We start from the raw sequence: 14,199 nt of genomic DNA on the forward strand, positions 1-14,199 counted from the left end.
TCCGCTCTTTTGTGTCGGGCCTCTCACGGACCGCGGCGCGCTCTCCACCTCCACGACTCGAGCTTTGCGGCCGCGGGCCGGCGGTCAGATGATGTGGAAGCCCTCGGTGTCCGAGACCGCCTTGAGCAGCTGCGCCTTGAGCTTGGACTTTGTTGTGTACTCGGGCAGCAGTCAGGTGGTTGACAGCAGGGTGTGCGCCGACGGGAGTCGCTCCTCGTCGGAGCCGTTGCGCGAGATGACGAAGGAGAGGTTGCCGAGCCTCTTTATTGGCACACCGTTCGATCGGGGGCGGGGGGGGGGGCAGCGGCGGCGAGGAGGGTGGCGGCGGTGAGGGCGGAGGAGGCGAGGGTGGAGGCGGCAACGGTGGCGGCGGAGAGGAGCCTTGAGCGGCTTCTTTAGCTCGCGCTTGTGTTGCGAGACGCGCAACAGCGTGTCCTGGATCAAGTGCGACCGACGAACCTTGAGGGGCAGGGACGGCGACGTGGGGAGATATGGCGAGATATGGCCGAGGTATGGCGGAGATATGGAGAGATATGGGGGAGATATGGGGGAGATATGGCGAGATATGGGGGAGATATGGGGGAGATATGGCGAGATATGGGGGAGATATGGGGGAGATATGGCGAGATATGGCGAGGTATGGGGGAGATATGGCGAGATATGGCGAGATATGGTACCACACCTTGAGGATCAGGTACGGCGACGTGGCGCCTGCTCACAGCGGCGGGGCCGTGTGAAGAGACGCCGTTCACACCTCGCGGCCTGGCCGAGGGAGCGGACAACGTGCCACCCACAAACAGCGAGCGCAGGATGGCGCCCTCAAACTCGTGCGTCATCTGCGCCGTCGCGTCGTACATGAGCACCTAGAAAAAGAAACACCGGCTGCGGGGGCGCCGTATTTCTTTTTTGCGGCCCGCTTGCGCCGTGCTCTTGGAGGCCGTATCTCCCCACATCTCCCCACACCTCACCATATCTCCCCACATCTCCCCACACCTCACCATATCTCCCCACACCTCCCCACACCTCCCCCCCCCACACCTCCCCACATCCCCCCACACCTCCCCACACCTCCCCACACCTCCCCATCTCTCCCCACCTCTCCCCATCTCTCCCCATCTCTCCCCACCGTGCTCTTGGAGGCCGGGTCGAGGACGTACGAATGCCGGCAAAACGAAAACTCGCGCCGCGCTGACCGCCAACGGCGGTAATCCTCCTTGAGGTTCACCTGTCCGCGGCGTGGCGGCTGTGAAGAGAGGCGCTTGCTCACGGGTGGCGGCGCGGGTCCTCCTCTGTCTCGAGGCCTCCAAGTTGACCGCGTCGTTGTAAAACGAAGCGTAGTCGAGCGAGCTGCCGCCCCCACCTCCGCCGCCCCCACCTCCGCCGCCCCCACCTCCGCCGCCGCCGCCGCGCCCTCCGCGCCGCCAGCCCGCCGCCAGCGCCGCCTCGTTCGCGTCGTAGAGCAAGCCGAGCACCTTGGTCGCCGCGAATGGGGAGATGTGGGGAGATGCGGGGAGAGATGGGGAGATCTCTAGAGCAAGCCGAGCACCTTGGTCGCCGCGAATGGGGAGATGTGGGGAGATGCGGGGAGATATGGGGAGATATCTAGAGCAAGCCGAGCACCTTGGTCGCCGCGAATGGGGAGATGTGGGGAGATACGGGGAGATATGGGGAGATATCTAGAGCAAGCCGAGTACCTTGGTCGCCGCGACGACGGCGTCGTCGATGCGCTGCGTGTGGCAGAGCCGGACCTACGGGCCGCGTCAAAGACCGGGAGGTGTGGGGAGGTGTGGGGAGGTGTGGGGAGGTGTGGGGAGGTGTGGGGAGAGATCTGGGGAGGTGTGGGGAGATGTGGGGAGATCCGGGGAGAGGTGGGGAGAGGTGGGGAGAGGTGGGGAGAGGCGTGTAGAAACGGCGCGCCGAAAGAAACTGCTGCAGCACGACCACGATCCTCGCGAGAGCAGGCTCCGGCCAGTGCGACCACCAGCGCGCCACCTGCGGGAGATATGGGGAGATTTGGGGAGATCTGGGGAGAGATGTGACCACCAGCGCGCCACCTGCGCGGCCGCGCCCTCCTCGAGCGACGCGATGAGCGAGCAGAGAGGCAGCAGCACCTGATGCGTCACATCGAGGACGGGGCTACCCGGCACTTCTGCGAGGTGGAGCCGCGGCGTTCCCCTACCCCCACTGTACCCGCGCCCAGTTACCCTACCCCCCACTGTACCCGAATCCAGAAGAGGAGCCGCGGCGGCGCCCCGCCGGACCGTCCTCGTGGAGCCAATAGTGACTACCACTACTGGACTCCACTGGACCCGGGCGGAGGAACGCCAGGGGAGAGACTGGTCTGGGGGTGGTCTCTCGGCCCGATCTCGGCCCGATCTCGGCCCGATCTCGGCCCGATCTCGGCCCGATCTCGCGCGCCGGCTTGTGGTGCTGCGGCTCAAGCAGCAGCGGGTTGGCCATCAGTACGAGCAGCCAGCGGAGGGAGCCGCCCTCTCTCTGCAGGGGGCAGCTGCCCTCGGTGAGCAGCTTGTAGGCGCCGCGGCCGCGGAGCAGCGCGTGCGCCTGCGGGGAGAGGTCGAGGAAAGGTCGCGGAAGGTCGTTGACGGGGGCGCGGGCCCGCGCCAGCAGCAGGGGGCGCACCCCGCGCATGACGACGTTTCCGAGCCGGTCGGCGGCCGTGAAGCCGGCGCTGTCTGGCGGCGAAGAGAAGAGCAGCGAGTACGCCTCGCCGACGGCGCCTGCGCGCGTGCGGTAGGGCGTGGCGGAGGGTGTTTGCGGTGGAGGCCTTGCAGAGGCGGCGCTGGCGCAGCCGTGCGCTGGCGCAGCCGTGCGCTGGCGAGGCCGTGCACTGGTGAAGCGATCACACTGGCCAGGCACTGGAAGCGGCGACGTGAGGCGGCCCGTGTCTGGCGAGGTGTGGGCGGTGTCTGCGCTGCGTCTGCGCTGCGTCTGCACGTGCGGCGCCTGCGTCCACACCGCTGAGCTCCGAGGGGTCGACGGCGAGCTGGGCGGCCTCCGCCTCGCGCGCGGCGCTGCTGGAGACGAAGGAGCGGCTGAGCGCCTCGACGCTCGAGAAGACCTCCGCCAGCGACGCCTCCAGCGCGTGCATGCTCTCTGGCGCGCCAGACGAGGCGGAGGCGCAGAGCTGCTGCAGCAGCGGCAGGGAGAGGAAGGGAGGCAGCTCGTCGCAGAGCGCGTGGTCGCCGCACTGCGCCAGCTCGAGGCTCAGCAGCGCGGCGCGCGTCGGGTCGAGCTCACTCGCGTCTGCAGAGCTTCGGCAGTGCCGATTCGGGCAGCCTGGCCGACCACAGCCTCTGGTCAGCTGCGCAAAGTAACGCCGCACGAGGGCGGACACACGATCCCTGTCCTTGGCGGTGTCGTCAACGTCCATTGCCTCAGAGGTCGACGAGGCCATGGGCGGCTGCGGCGATACCAATCAGCGGCAAGAGTGTTTCAGCGCGCGGTGTCGGTCGTGAAGAGCTGCACGGCGGATTTCTTTTTCTTTTTAGAGATCGCCGAACCTTGGGGGGTACACACAGTCAACCTCCATTGCCCGGCGGGCGCTCGGCCGTCTATCGTTACACTCGCGCCTCCGATCGTCCCCCGGGAGGCGACTGCGCTCGCTCGCCCGTCGGCATGGCAGCACTCAACTTGCTCGGCCTCGCCACAGCGGTACCGCTCAATGCGCCGCCTTCGCCGCCTTCGCTGCCTCCAGCATTGCCGCCGCCGCCGCCGCCGCTCGCCCCCGGCTACGTCTCAGTCGTGAGCGAGAACGAACTCAGATCCCTGATCGAGGGGGCTGCTGCCGACATCTCCATCTCCCTTCCGCCCAGTGCGCACTTCGAGCTGAGCAGCCAGATCAGCTGCGCCTCCAGCATCAAGGTGACCATCGCCAGCAGCGGCGAGGGCGCGACGCTCGACGGCCAGGGACAGACCACGCTCTTTTACCTCTCGGGCGGCTGCAGCCTCACCCTGCGGCGGCTGAACCTCGTCAACGGGAGGGCGGACGATGGCGGGGTTGTGCAGGCGACGGAGGCAGGCGACGTCGAGATCATCGACTCCACCGTGAGGAGTTGTTCGGCTACTGGCTCCTGGTACCCCATCGGTGGCTGGCTCCACGGGGTGCGCCGCGTAGAGCTAGCCACCGCCCTGCAGCGCCGCACGGCAACAGGGCGAGAGATGAAGAGAGCCACGGCTGCCTCACCCCGCTCTCTCCTCGCAACCGCAGTTGGGCGGTGTCGTCTACGCGTCTTACAGCGGTGCGGTCTCGCTCACCGACTCGACTGTGACGGACTGCTATGCTTTTGTGCGTCGCGTAGAGCTAGCCGCCTGCACTGCGCGTAGGGGGCTGCGGCTGCCTCACCCCGCTCTCGCCTCGCAACCGCAGCGCGGCGGCGTCGTCTTCGCGTCTTTCAGCGGTGCGGTCTCGCTCACCGGCTCGACTGTGAGCGACTGCTCGGCTGGCTCACAAGGGGTGCGTCGAGTAAGAGCTAGCAGCCTCCATGGGCCGCGCAGCACGGCTGTGGGAGAGGGGGGGGGCACGGCTGCCTCACCCCGCTCTCTCCTCGCAACCGCAGAACGGCGGCGTCGTCTCCGCGGAGAACAGCGGTGCGGTCTCGCTCATCGGCTCGACAGTGACGGGCTGCTCGGCTGGCTATGTGCGCCGCGTAGAGCCAGCCGCCGCCCTGCAGCCCAGCACGGCTGCAGGCCGAGAGATGTAGAGGGCGGCGGGCCTCACCCCGCTCTCTGCTCGCAACCGCAGTACGGCGGCGTCGTTCATTCGTCTGGCATCGGTGCGGTCTCGCTCATTGACTCGACCGTGAGGGACTGCTCTGCTGGCTCTGTGCGCCGCGTAGAGCTAACAGCCTGCCGTGGCAGCGCCGCACGGCAGCGAGTCGAGAGATGTGAGGGCCGCGGATGCCTCATCCCGCTCTCACCTCGCAACCGCAGACCGGCGGCGTCGTCTCCGCGTCTGGCAGCGGTGCGGTCTCGCTCGTCGGCTCCTCCGTGACGCGCTGCTCTGCTGGCTCTGTGCGCCGCGTAGAGCTAGCCGCCTCCAACAGCGCCGCACGGCAGCGGGTCGAGAGATAAAGAGAGCCACGGTTGCCTCACACCCCGTTCTCAACTACAGCGGGGCGGCGTCGTCTTCGCGGAGAACAGCGGTAACGTCTCGCTCACTAACTCGACCGCCATCGTCCCTCTGCAGCAGTCGGCCGAGTGGGTCATAGCACATGCAGGCAGGGCAGGCGCGACAGCGGCATTGAGTGCAGTTGCGCGAGCCGAGGCAGCCGTCGGCGCACTGCTCTTTCGCCAGGATGTGCTCGCCGGGGTGGCGACTGGCGCAGTAGCGAACGCTCCAGGGCGCGCTCATCTGCGCGGCGTCCATCTCCCCATCGCGCGTCATCTCGTCCGGCGGGCGCTCGGCTGAAGGAATTCTTTTCCCTCGTCTGGGCGAGAATTCTTTACCCTTGCAGGGAGTTTCTAAGATTCTTTGAGGCAGCCTTCGATGTAATAACTCGCCCCGCCGAAAAAAAGAAATTCGCCCCGTTTTTGGTCGCGCTCGCGCGCGCGCCAAGCCACAACCACGTAGTACCCCTGCACCTCGGAAACTCAGAGCCACACGATGGACGCCATGTCCGTCGGGCTGCTCTTTGGAAGCGTGACCTTCTGGAACTTCGGGGTGCTCTTGTGGCTGCTCGCTGCGGCCCTCCCTGCAGCATCGGCTGCCATAGCAGATGGCAGTCCGTCCGCGCAGCCGGTTCCTGTCATCCTCGACACAGACATCGGAACCTTCATGGACGATAGCTTCGCGCTCGCGATGCTGCTGCGCACGCCTCATCTCGTCCTCAAGCTGCTCGTGACTGCCTCGCACGACGTGGTTGGCCGCGCGAGGGTGGCCGCCAAGCACCTGAGCCTCGTCGGGTGCGACGCTGTGCCGATCGGCATCGGCGTGCCGTCGGACAATGGCACCGGCGCGCTCTTCCCGTGGGCCGCTGACTACGACCTGCGAGCCTACCGCGGCGGAGTCCGCTCGGACGGTCTGAAGCCGCGATCTTGGGAGGTGTCGTAGAGAGGGGGAGTTGCCGATGACACCCGTCCCTGACGTGCCGCAGGCGTGGCTGCGATGTGGGAGGTTGTGGAGAGCTCGCCGGTGCCGGTGGCGCTGATTGAGATCGGGCCCGACTGCTAGTAGATGCGGGTACTCACAGCCTCAGGAACATACCAGGAACATACCCCGCTCTCGACGACCCGTTCAAGCCCGTCTTCTCACCCGTGCTTGCGTCGCCGCAGGCCGCACACCAACGCGGCCGCGCTGCTGGCGCGGTACCCGCGCGCGGCGTCGCGCGTCCAGATCTTTGCGATGGGCGGCTCCGTGGTGCCACACATCAAGCTGCCCTGGGGGCACGAGTCGCCGGTGAGCCTCTCTGTCTGTCTCTGTCCCTGTCTGTCTCTATCTCTGTCTCTGTCTCTCCGTCTCTGTCTCTGTCTCTGTCTCTGTCTCTGTCTCTCTGTCTCTCTCTCTGTCTCTCTCTCTCTCTCTCTCTCTCTCTCTCTCTCTCTCTCTCTCTCTCTCTCTCTCTCTCCCTCCCTCCCTCTCCTCTCCCTTTCGCCCGAGCGGCAGCGTCTCTCCTTGCACGTGCGTCTGCGGGCAAGTGCTGCGCTGCGCACAGGTGGCCACCACCAACGAGCGGCTCGACGTCCCCGCCGCGCGGGCGCTGCTGCTGCCCGCGTGGCGCGGCCAGACGCAGTGGGCCCCGCTCGCGACGACCGTCAACGTCTTGCTCGACGGTGCGCTCTGGCGGCGCATCGGCGCGTCGCCCTCCCCTGCGGTGCGCGTGGGGTCGGGACTAGGCGCGGTGGGTGGTGTGCCGGAGGGCCTCACTTCGCGCCTGTGCCCGCCACGTGCACAAGGTGCGCGTGCTCCTCGAGTGCTACCGCGCGTGGTGGAGCGAGTCGAGGCGGCCGATGCGAAGGGAGGAAGGGGGGGCGCCGACAGTCCGAGGCGGCACCCGCGTCTCGTCAGTGGCGGCACTGCCCCCCTCCAGGCGAGACACGAAGTGCATCACCCACCGCGAGGCGTGCTCGCTCGACCCGGCCACAAGCAGCCCGATCCTCTTCGACACAGAGGCTCATCTCTCCCCATATCTCCCCATATCTCCCCATATCTCCCGATCCTGTTCGACACGGAGGCGCGGCGCAGCCCTCCTCCCCCGCCCGACAGACACGGCCACGTCACGGCCACGACACGGCCACACACGGCCACGACACGGCCAAGACGCGGCCACACACGGCCATGACACGTCCGCGACACGACCACACACGTCCGCGACACGTCCGCGACACCGCCCGCCTAGGCTGTGCACCTCGCCGCCGGCGGGCGCTGGCTGTCGCTCACCCCCCTGCGCGTCAACTTCAGCGACGACGGGCACACGATCGTGCTGCCGCCCGAGAGCCGGCGCGGCGCAGTCAGCAGCTTTGCGCTCAACTGGACGGGCGGCGAGGCGGCCAGAGGAGGGGAGGCGGCGGGCGGACGCGGCGGCGGCGGTCTCGCCGCATTTCTGAGCCACCTCACAGACACACTGGTCGGGCTTCCCCCAGGCCAGGCACCGGATCGCCCTGCGCCGTCGCGGGCCGCGGCCGTTCGCGTTGGCGCGGACTCGCTATAGTAGAGGATGCTTAGTCAAACTTAGCACGGTAGAGGCTTGAGGGTACTTTAGGGGGTTTGAGCGAGCGGTCGCTGCGGCTCTCGAGAGGCCGTACATACCTCACGTGTGTTGCGTGCCTTCGGGCCACTTCAGAAGCACACAGAGCCGCATGTACTTTTGGCATATCTCCAGAAATGACTAGCAGTCACATATTTCTCAAACAAACTTTTGCTCTCCCGTAGCCCGTAGCCCAACAAACATGCCTTGTATATACGCGCACGCCACCGACAAAACGAAAATGGGACCGAACGCGCGCGCCGCGCTCCGGCGCCAAACATACGTCAATGCGTCGCCCTCCAATGCTCTCACATGCAAACCAGACACTAGGGCGCCGCCCTCCGGCCCGCCGCCGTGCGCGCCGCCCCCATCTTCAGCTCCGCCACCTGGTCGAGCGCGTCGCCGAGCAGCCCCTTGGCCACGCCGAGGTCGCGCAGCTGCTCCACGCCGCCTCTCGCCCGCACCTCGGCGGCGTGGTCGGCCACGTAGCGGCGGCACTGCGCGAGGAGCCGCCCGTCGCCCATCGTGTGCGCCGCCTCGAGCAGCGGCACGGCGCTCGCCGGCCCGACGCTCTCCTGCAGCGCCTGCGCGCAGAGCAGCTCGAGGCGCGGCACCTGGTACATCTGCGCCAGCTCCCGCAGGTCGAGCGCGCGCCGCGCCTGCTCGCCCTCCCCCTCGCCGAGGTCGAGCTGGTCGGTGCAGAGGTAGTCGATGAAGGCGGTGAAGCTGGCGAGGTCCGTCTTGGGCACCGTGATCTCGGCGGCGTCGCGCTCCTTCATGCCGATGCCAAACATCTTCCCATAGTACTCGGACCGCACGCAGAGCAGGCTCTTGCTCACGTGCTCGATGCGCTGCTCCTCGCCTTTCCGACCAGGAAAGTGACCGGGCCGTGCGGCAAAGAGGCGTCGCCCCGCGTCTTCTTCAGGTCTGCCACGAGGGTCGAGGGCGGCACCACAATCGGTGCAAAGGAGGGAGGCGGAGGAGGCGCAGACATGTCTAGCGTCCACCCAAGACCCATACGGGGTGTGGACCCTGAGTTGACCAGGGGTTGTGCGCTGGGCCCTCCTGCTCGGCTCCAGCCAGTAGACAAGTCTTGTCATCAACAGAGTAGAAGGATCTGACCTCGGGGCCGATGTGACCAAGCGCTGGTAGCGTGGTTTTACCTCACACCCACGGTCTCACAGTGTGCCGGCAGTCGCCGAGCAGTGTCGCTCACACAAGCCGCAGCACAAGTGACTGAGGGCCAGTGAGGGCGAGCCCATCGCTGTCACAGCTGTGGCAGCCGCACAGTAGGCTGTGTCAACTGTGCAGAGTGTGTGAGCAGCAGAGGAGCTGCTCTCCAGGCTTCTGTCGCAAAGAGCTGCATGCCACCGAAAGCGCTGTCGAGGTTCGCCGAGCGCGGCGCAGGTTGAGGGACACCGTCACCGACGAGCGCGTTGGAGTATTCACTCCGGACAAAGACAGTGGCACGCACACGAGCTGCGGCCGTGCCACTGTCATAGTGGCGAGGCGCGGGACCGTCTGTGGCGAAGTGGGTCGCGTCCCTCGATTTCCTCAACTCACGGTCCGCTCCCTCTACCGCGTTGGTGTCCAGTCCGAGCCTGGCTGTTCTTCACCTTTCTACCTACGGTGGGGGTACATACACACATACGTGTGTGTGTGTGTGTGTGTGTGTGTGTGCGTGCGTGTGTGTGTGTGTGTGTGTGTGTGTGTGTGTGTGTGTGTGTGTGTGTGTGTGTGTGTGTGTGTGTGTGTGTGTGTGTGTGTGTGTGTGTGTGTGTGTGTGTGTGTGTGTGTGTGTGTGTGTGTGTGTGATCCGTGAAGAACAGCCTTCCTACCTAACCTAACCTAACAGCTGCCCTACCCCGCCGCCGCTCACTCTTACAGAAAACGCATCCCGACCTTCGACCTTTGACACGGCGGCGGCGGGCGTGCTCCAGCGCGTGCGCCGGCCAGCGCGCGCTCGCCGGTCGAAGAAGAGGATGAGGGCGTACCGCGTGCCTCCCGTCATCGCGCTCACGGCGTGCAGCAGCCGGGAGGAGTGCACGGTGGCGTCGCCCTCGGCCCGCAGCAGCGGCTGCACCGCCCCGCCGAACACGCCGAGCAGGCGGCCTGCCGAGGGGGGCTGGGTGGGCGGTAAGCCGTCATTGCCCGGCGCTGCTTGCAACGCTCTGGGTGGCGGCGCTCCAAGAGTGGTGCTCTTGGGAAGAGGTTCCTCCTTTCCGCTCCCCCCCCGCAAGGCGCGAGACACACCTCCCTCGTGCGACGCATCGTCCGAGAGCGCGACATTGACGGTCACCTAAGGTAAGGTGAGGTAAACTCCTCCACACACACGAGGTGGTGGGGCAAGGGGGGGCAACCCTCGCGTCTCCACGTCTAACGACAGGAGCCCCACGGCATTCAAAGTGCAAGGCCCAATGCGCGTGGGTGAGCGGCCACCTCGTAGGCGTCGGGGTGGAAGGCAATCCACGGCCGCGTCTCCGCCGAGTACCTACTCGAGATCACCCGAGATCACCCGAGATCACCCGAGATCATCCACCGCGGTCGCGTCTCCGCCGAGCACCGCCGCACAAACATCTCCTGCAGCGTCGGTCCCGCGTCCTCGACCTCCGCCTCCGCCTCCTCCTCCTCCTCCTGCTGCTGCTGCTGCTGCTGCTGCTGCTGCGTCTCCTCCGCATGCTGCTGCTGCTTCTCCTTCCGCTGCTGCCGCCGCTCCTCCTCCTTTTGCTCGAACGCCGAGGCCGTTTCGGCCAACCGACGCGCCGCCGCGAGGCGCGCCGCAGCGCCGGAGCGGTCGCCGGCTCGCTTGAGCGAGATGGCCTCGCTGCGCAAGCGGGCCGCGGCGGCGGCGGCGGCGGCGGCGGCAGTGGCTCCGCCATCGTCAGGGTCGGCAGTGCCGGCGGGCGCACACCGCGCGACGGCGGTGCGCGCGCGAAATGCGGTGGGCAGCCTCCATAGCTTGGCCGCCTCCGCGCTGCCGACGAGGGCCTCGAGCGCCGCCCGGCTGAGATTTAGCTGGTGCTCCGCCTGGCCGTCCACAGAGTCCGCCTCGAGCCGGCGCTGCGAGTCGACGGCGGCCCGCAGAGCGGCACACGCCCTCGCGGAGAGGGACTGTGGCACGGCCATCACAGAGCCGTATTCCGCCGCCGTCGGCGATCCCTCGCGCCCGAGCGCGGCGAGCAGGTCATCGACCGGGACCGTCGCTGGGTCTGCGCCTTCGACGAGCAGCGAGCGCACGGTCGGGTGCATCGCGGCAGCCGCGCGCGCGAAGCCGGCAGGGATCGCGCTTGGCAGACTCTGCGGATCCGAGCTGGCCGTCATTTTTGGAGCTCTTCGGCTGTGGTCTAGCCTCTTGCGACCCGATGCTTCACTCATGCTTCGGTGTGAATCACGCCCGCTGTGAAAACATTTTGCGGGGGATTTTTTCGCCAGTCAATAGAGCATGAAAATACCTTTCAGACGGTACCTTTCTGTCCTCCAGAGTCGAAGAACTCGACCGGTGGCTGGCCGCCAAAGTGGCTGGACGGCGCCGCGGCGCACACTGGTGAGCCGCGGAGCACACCAAGGGAGCTGTCCTCGGCGCAGCCGATCAGCTCCCGCGGCCTGGGTGATGGCAGTGGCACTCTCTGAGGCTCCCTGATTTTTTCTGGTATTTGTTGAGCACTCTCTGGTCACCATCGCCGGGCGAGCCTGGCTCTCGCTGCACAGCGGCGCGACCCGCGGTGAGGCTGCCGATCGTCGAACTGGGCTTAGCTCTCAGTCAAGATATTGTGCATATGGTCGGTCTCTACAATATCTTGACTGAGCACGACCGATGAATCGGCAGCACGGAGACAGGAAGGCTCGCTGTGTGAGTCGGCCACGCAGAGGGTCGGAACCTGGGTCGCAAGAGGCTAGCCCCAGCCGACTCCGTGAACTCTCGAGCGGATCTCGAGTTCCAGCTGCTCGGTGTACGAAAACTGCTCCCCGCACTGCACGAGCAGCGACCTTCTGCTGGTGAACCTTCTTTTCTAGACGGCTAGGATTGAGAGCAGCCTCGCTCTCAATCCTAGAAGTCGAAGGATTGTGAGCAGCACTCCTCGCAAGCGTGGCATCTCTGTACGATTGCTAGCACCCACGCTCGCAATCCTACATCTTCTAGGACTAAGAGCAGCTCCGCTCCCAAGGTGTACGAAACTGCAAGGTCTGCTATTCTGAGGCCAGGGTTCCAACTTTTTCCGGGGTATGGTATGGTGGCTCTCGCACCATTTCTTTCGCCGAAAGCGCGCGCATACAACGACATCATGTCAACGGTGCTGCTCGAGCGCGACATGCCTGCGGCCGCTTTGAGCGAGTACCTCGCCAGCCACGAAGCGACGGCGCCCCTCGCCGACAAGCAAGCTCGCCGCCGCGGTCGACGGCAACCTGCTCATCGAGCTTATCAAGGAGGCCGGCAAGGCCGACGCGAGCGCCATCGCGGACTATTTCGTGAACGCGCCGCTCGGCAACGTTGGCCACCTCGCCCTCATGCTACACCGGTTCATAGATAGGTCGAGAAGAAGGCGGGCCAGCTCCAGAAGAAGGAGAAAAAGGCCGCCGACAAGGACCGCGCCGCCCGCATTGCCGGTTTGCCGCCCAAGTGGCGGAGGAGCAGGCGCGCAGTGTGAGTGCTGTGGCAGGCAAGCTCCTGTTCCAGGCCCACAGGGCGAGCGCGCAGGCGGGCGAGGTGGCGCGGCACCAGCGGCTGCGATCCATGTTCGAGAGGGCTGAGCCCTGGTGTCGAGGTTTCGAGGCCCGGTGTCGAGGGTGTCGAGCTGCTGTCGAGGGGTAGAGGTGTCGACAGGCCCGTCGAGGCCCGTCGAGGCCCGTCGAGGCCCGTCGAGGCCCGTCGAGGCCCGTCGAGGCCCGTCGAGGCCCGTCGAGGCCCGTCGAGGCCCGTCGAGGCCCGTCGAGGCCCGTCGAGGCCCGTCGAGGCCCGTCGAGGCCCGTCGAGGCCCGTCGAGGCCCGTCGAGGCCCGTCGAGGCCCGTCGAGGCCCGTCGAGGCCCGTCGAGGCCCGTCGAGGCCCGTCGAGGCTAGCTGCAGCGGCCTTCTCGACAGCGGAGTATGTTGCCTCCATGCTCATCAGGAGGATGAATTCTGATAGCCTGCGAGCAGAGAGGGGGTTACGCGTGCTGGGCAGGCGGACCAGTGTCGCTGCTACGCACCAGTCCGACGAGCCGTAGCTGGGATCGCCGCTTCCTCCACGGAGCAAGTAAGCGGCGAAGGACTCTGCGGCGTCCTGCGTTTCCCCGCAACGCAGCCGCATGATCTGCGCTCGAGCAGCATCGTGATGTACTTTTGCATCTCGCTCAGCATGCTTGCTTTCGTGTCGCTTGCGCTTCTTGCCCGCTGCAGCCCACTTGTTGCGGGCTTGCCGGTATGCTCGCTCTTGACCGTCTCCGAGGTGAGCGAAGTCCTCACGGCAAGGAGCCGGAGGGCCATCGTTGCCGCAGGTCTGGCAGCCGTCGAGGGCGCCACCACCGCTGCCGCCGCACGTGAGCCTGTTGTCGCTGCGGCCTGGGCCGTCTGGAACGACCAGCAGTCGAGCGAAGCGCGCTGCGGACATACACAAACCTAAACACAGATCGCCGTCCCCCCCTCGCCCGGCGGTGCGGAATTTGCTATTGGTCTCTGACACTAAATCGCTCGGAGGCATTTGCTTGTATGATCTATTTAGTACCTGTTGGCATTAAACTAGCTACTCCACGGCACGAACGGCGGGCTGGCGAGGCACCGCAGCACACGAAGCCATCCGGCCAACCATGTAGGGCAGATGATCCGCCTAACGGCCCGTCTGCAGTACAGCCAGCACGTCCCAACTCCATGCGCCGCGTCCTCCATCGGGGTGGTCGACGCGATAGCCTGAGTCGTGAAGCGAGCCAAGGAGCCCTGCCTTGGAGCACTGGGCCCGTTTCAGGTGAGGTAGTGACACCTCTGTGACGATGGCACTGACGCTGCGGCTGGAAAGCAACCGCTGCATGCCCTGCAGCGCCCGGCACTCGTAGCCCTGCACGTCCATCTTCATCAGTGGCACGATTCCCGGCGCTGCAGGTGTGCCGATGGGCAACAGGTCATCGAGTGTGTGGATGCGGACCGTCCCTTGCAACCGGAACTTGTGCCGACTGCTGGCCGTCGACGATGCCCGCGCCTCCCCCTCGCCAACGACCATTGAGTCGCCCGAGTTGTGGATGTCCACATACATCTCCGATGTGCTCGTCTTGTTGCCAAGGCCGATGGGGAAGATGACGACGCGGCTCGCAACGCCCAGAGTGGCCGCCTCCCTCCACCTCCCCCACACCGCCGCCACGCCGCCACGCCGCCGCCGCCCTCCACCTCGCCCGCGCCTCCGCCTCCCTCCACCTCCCCCACACCACCGCCGCCACCGCTCACGCCGCCGCCGCTCCCCGACCTCGTCTACGGACGCGCATGATTAGAACCATTACTCGCGCGACCGCTCCTTTGGACTGGCTACCCCC

At 66.4% G+C, this 14,199-nt stretch overlaps 5 protein-coding genes across 5 annotated transcripts; 2 read left to right on the forward strand and 3 right to left on the reverse strand.

Moving 5' to 3' along the window:
* Positions 1–3,636: 3,636 nt before the first annotated feature.
* Positions 3,637–5,091, forward strand: EMIHUDRAFT_215686 (hypothetical protein; the record flags this gene model as incomplete). Its single annotated transcript, XM_005762838.1, has 6 exons — positions 3,637–3,672; positions 4,229–4,306; positions 4,388–4,474; positions 4,578–4,658; positions 4,763–4,843; positions 4,951–5,091. The coding sequence occupies 6 exons, from the start codon at positions 3,637–3,639 to the stop codon at positions 5,089–5,091; spliced, it is 504 nt and encodes a 167-aa protein (XP_005762895.1).
* Positions 5,092–5,623: 532 nt separating this feature from the next.
* On the forward strand, positions 5,624–6,190 carry EMIHUDRAFT_215687 (hypothetical protein; the record flags this gene model as incomplete). The annotated part of the gene is made up of 2 exons (XM_005762839.1): positions 5,624–6,038; positions 6,114–6,190. 2 exons carry the CDS (start codon positions 5,624–5,626, stop codon positions 6,188–6,190), a joined length of 492 nt encoding a protein of 163 aa, XP_005762896.1.
* A 1,887-nt stretch (positions 6,191–8,077) lies between these two features.
* EMIHUDRAFT_358189 (hypothetical protein) lies at positions 8,078–8,521 on the reverse strand (the record flags this gene model as incomplete). Its single annotated transcript, XM_005762840.1, has 1 exon — positions 8,078–8,521. A coding segment is annotated over one exon (444 nt), but the record flags the coding sequence as incomplete, so codon positions are not given.
* Positions 8,522–9,546: 1,025 nt separating this feature from the next.
* EMIHUDRAFT_215689 (hypothetical protein) lies at positions 9,547–11,024 on the reverse strand (the record flags this gene model as incomplete). The annotated part of the gene is made up of 4 exons (XM_005762841.1): positions 9,547–9,815; positions 9,957–10,002; positions 10,143–10,194; positions 10,615–11,024. The coding sequence occupies 4 exons, from the start codon at positions 11,022–11,024 to the stop codon at positions 9,547–9,549; spliced, it is 777 nt and encodes a 258-aa protein (XP_005762898.1).
* A 2,481-nt stretch (positions 11,025–13,505) lies between these two features.
* EMIHUDRAFT_215691 (hypothetical protein) lies at positions 13,506–13,925 on the reverse strand (the record flags this gene model as incomplete). The annotated part of the gene is made up of 1 exon (XM_005762842.1): positions 13,506–13,925. The coding sequence occupies one exon, from the start codon at positions 13,923–13,925 to the stop codon at positions 13,506–13,508; it is 420 nt and encodes a 139-aa protein (XP_005762899.1).
* Between the last annotated feature and the right edge of the window lie 274 nt (positions 13,926–14,199).

The sequence above is a fragment of the Emiliania huxleyi genome (genome assembly GCF_000372725.1).
Source record: "Emiliania huxleyi CCMP1516 unplaced genomic scaffold EMIHUscaffold_66, whole genome shotgun sequence".
In the NCBI taxonomy this organism is placed as follows: domain Eukaryota; phylum Haptophyta; order Isochrysidales; family Noelaerhabdaceae; genus Emiliania; species Emiliania huxleyi.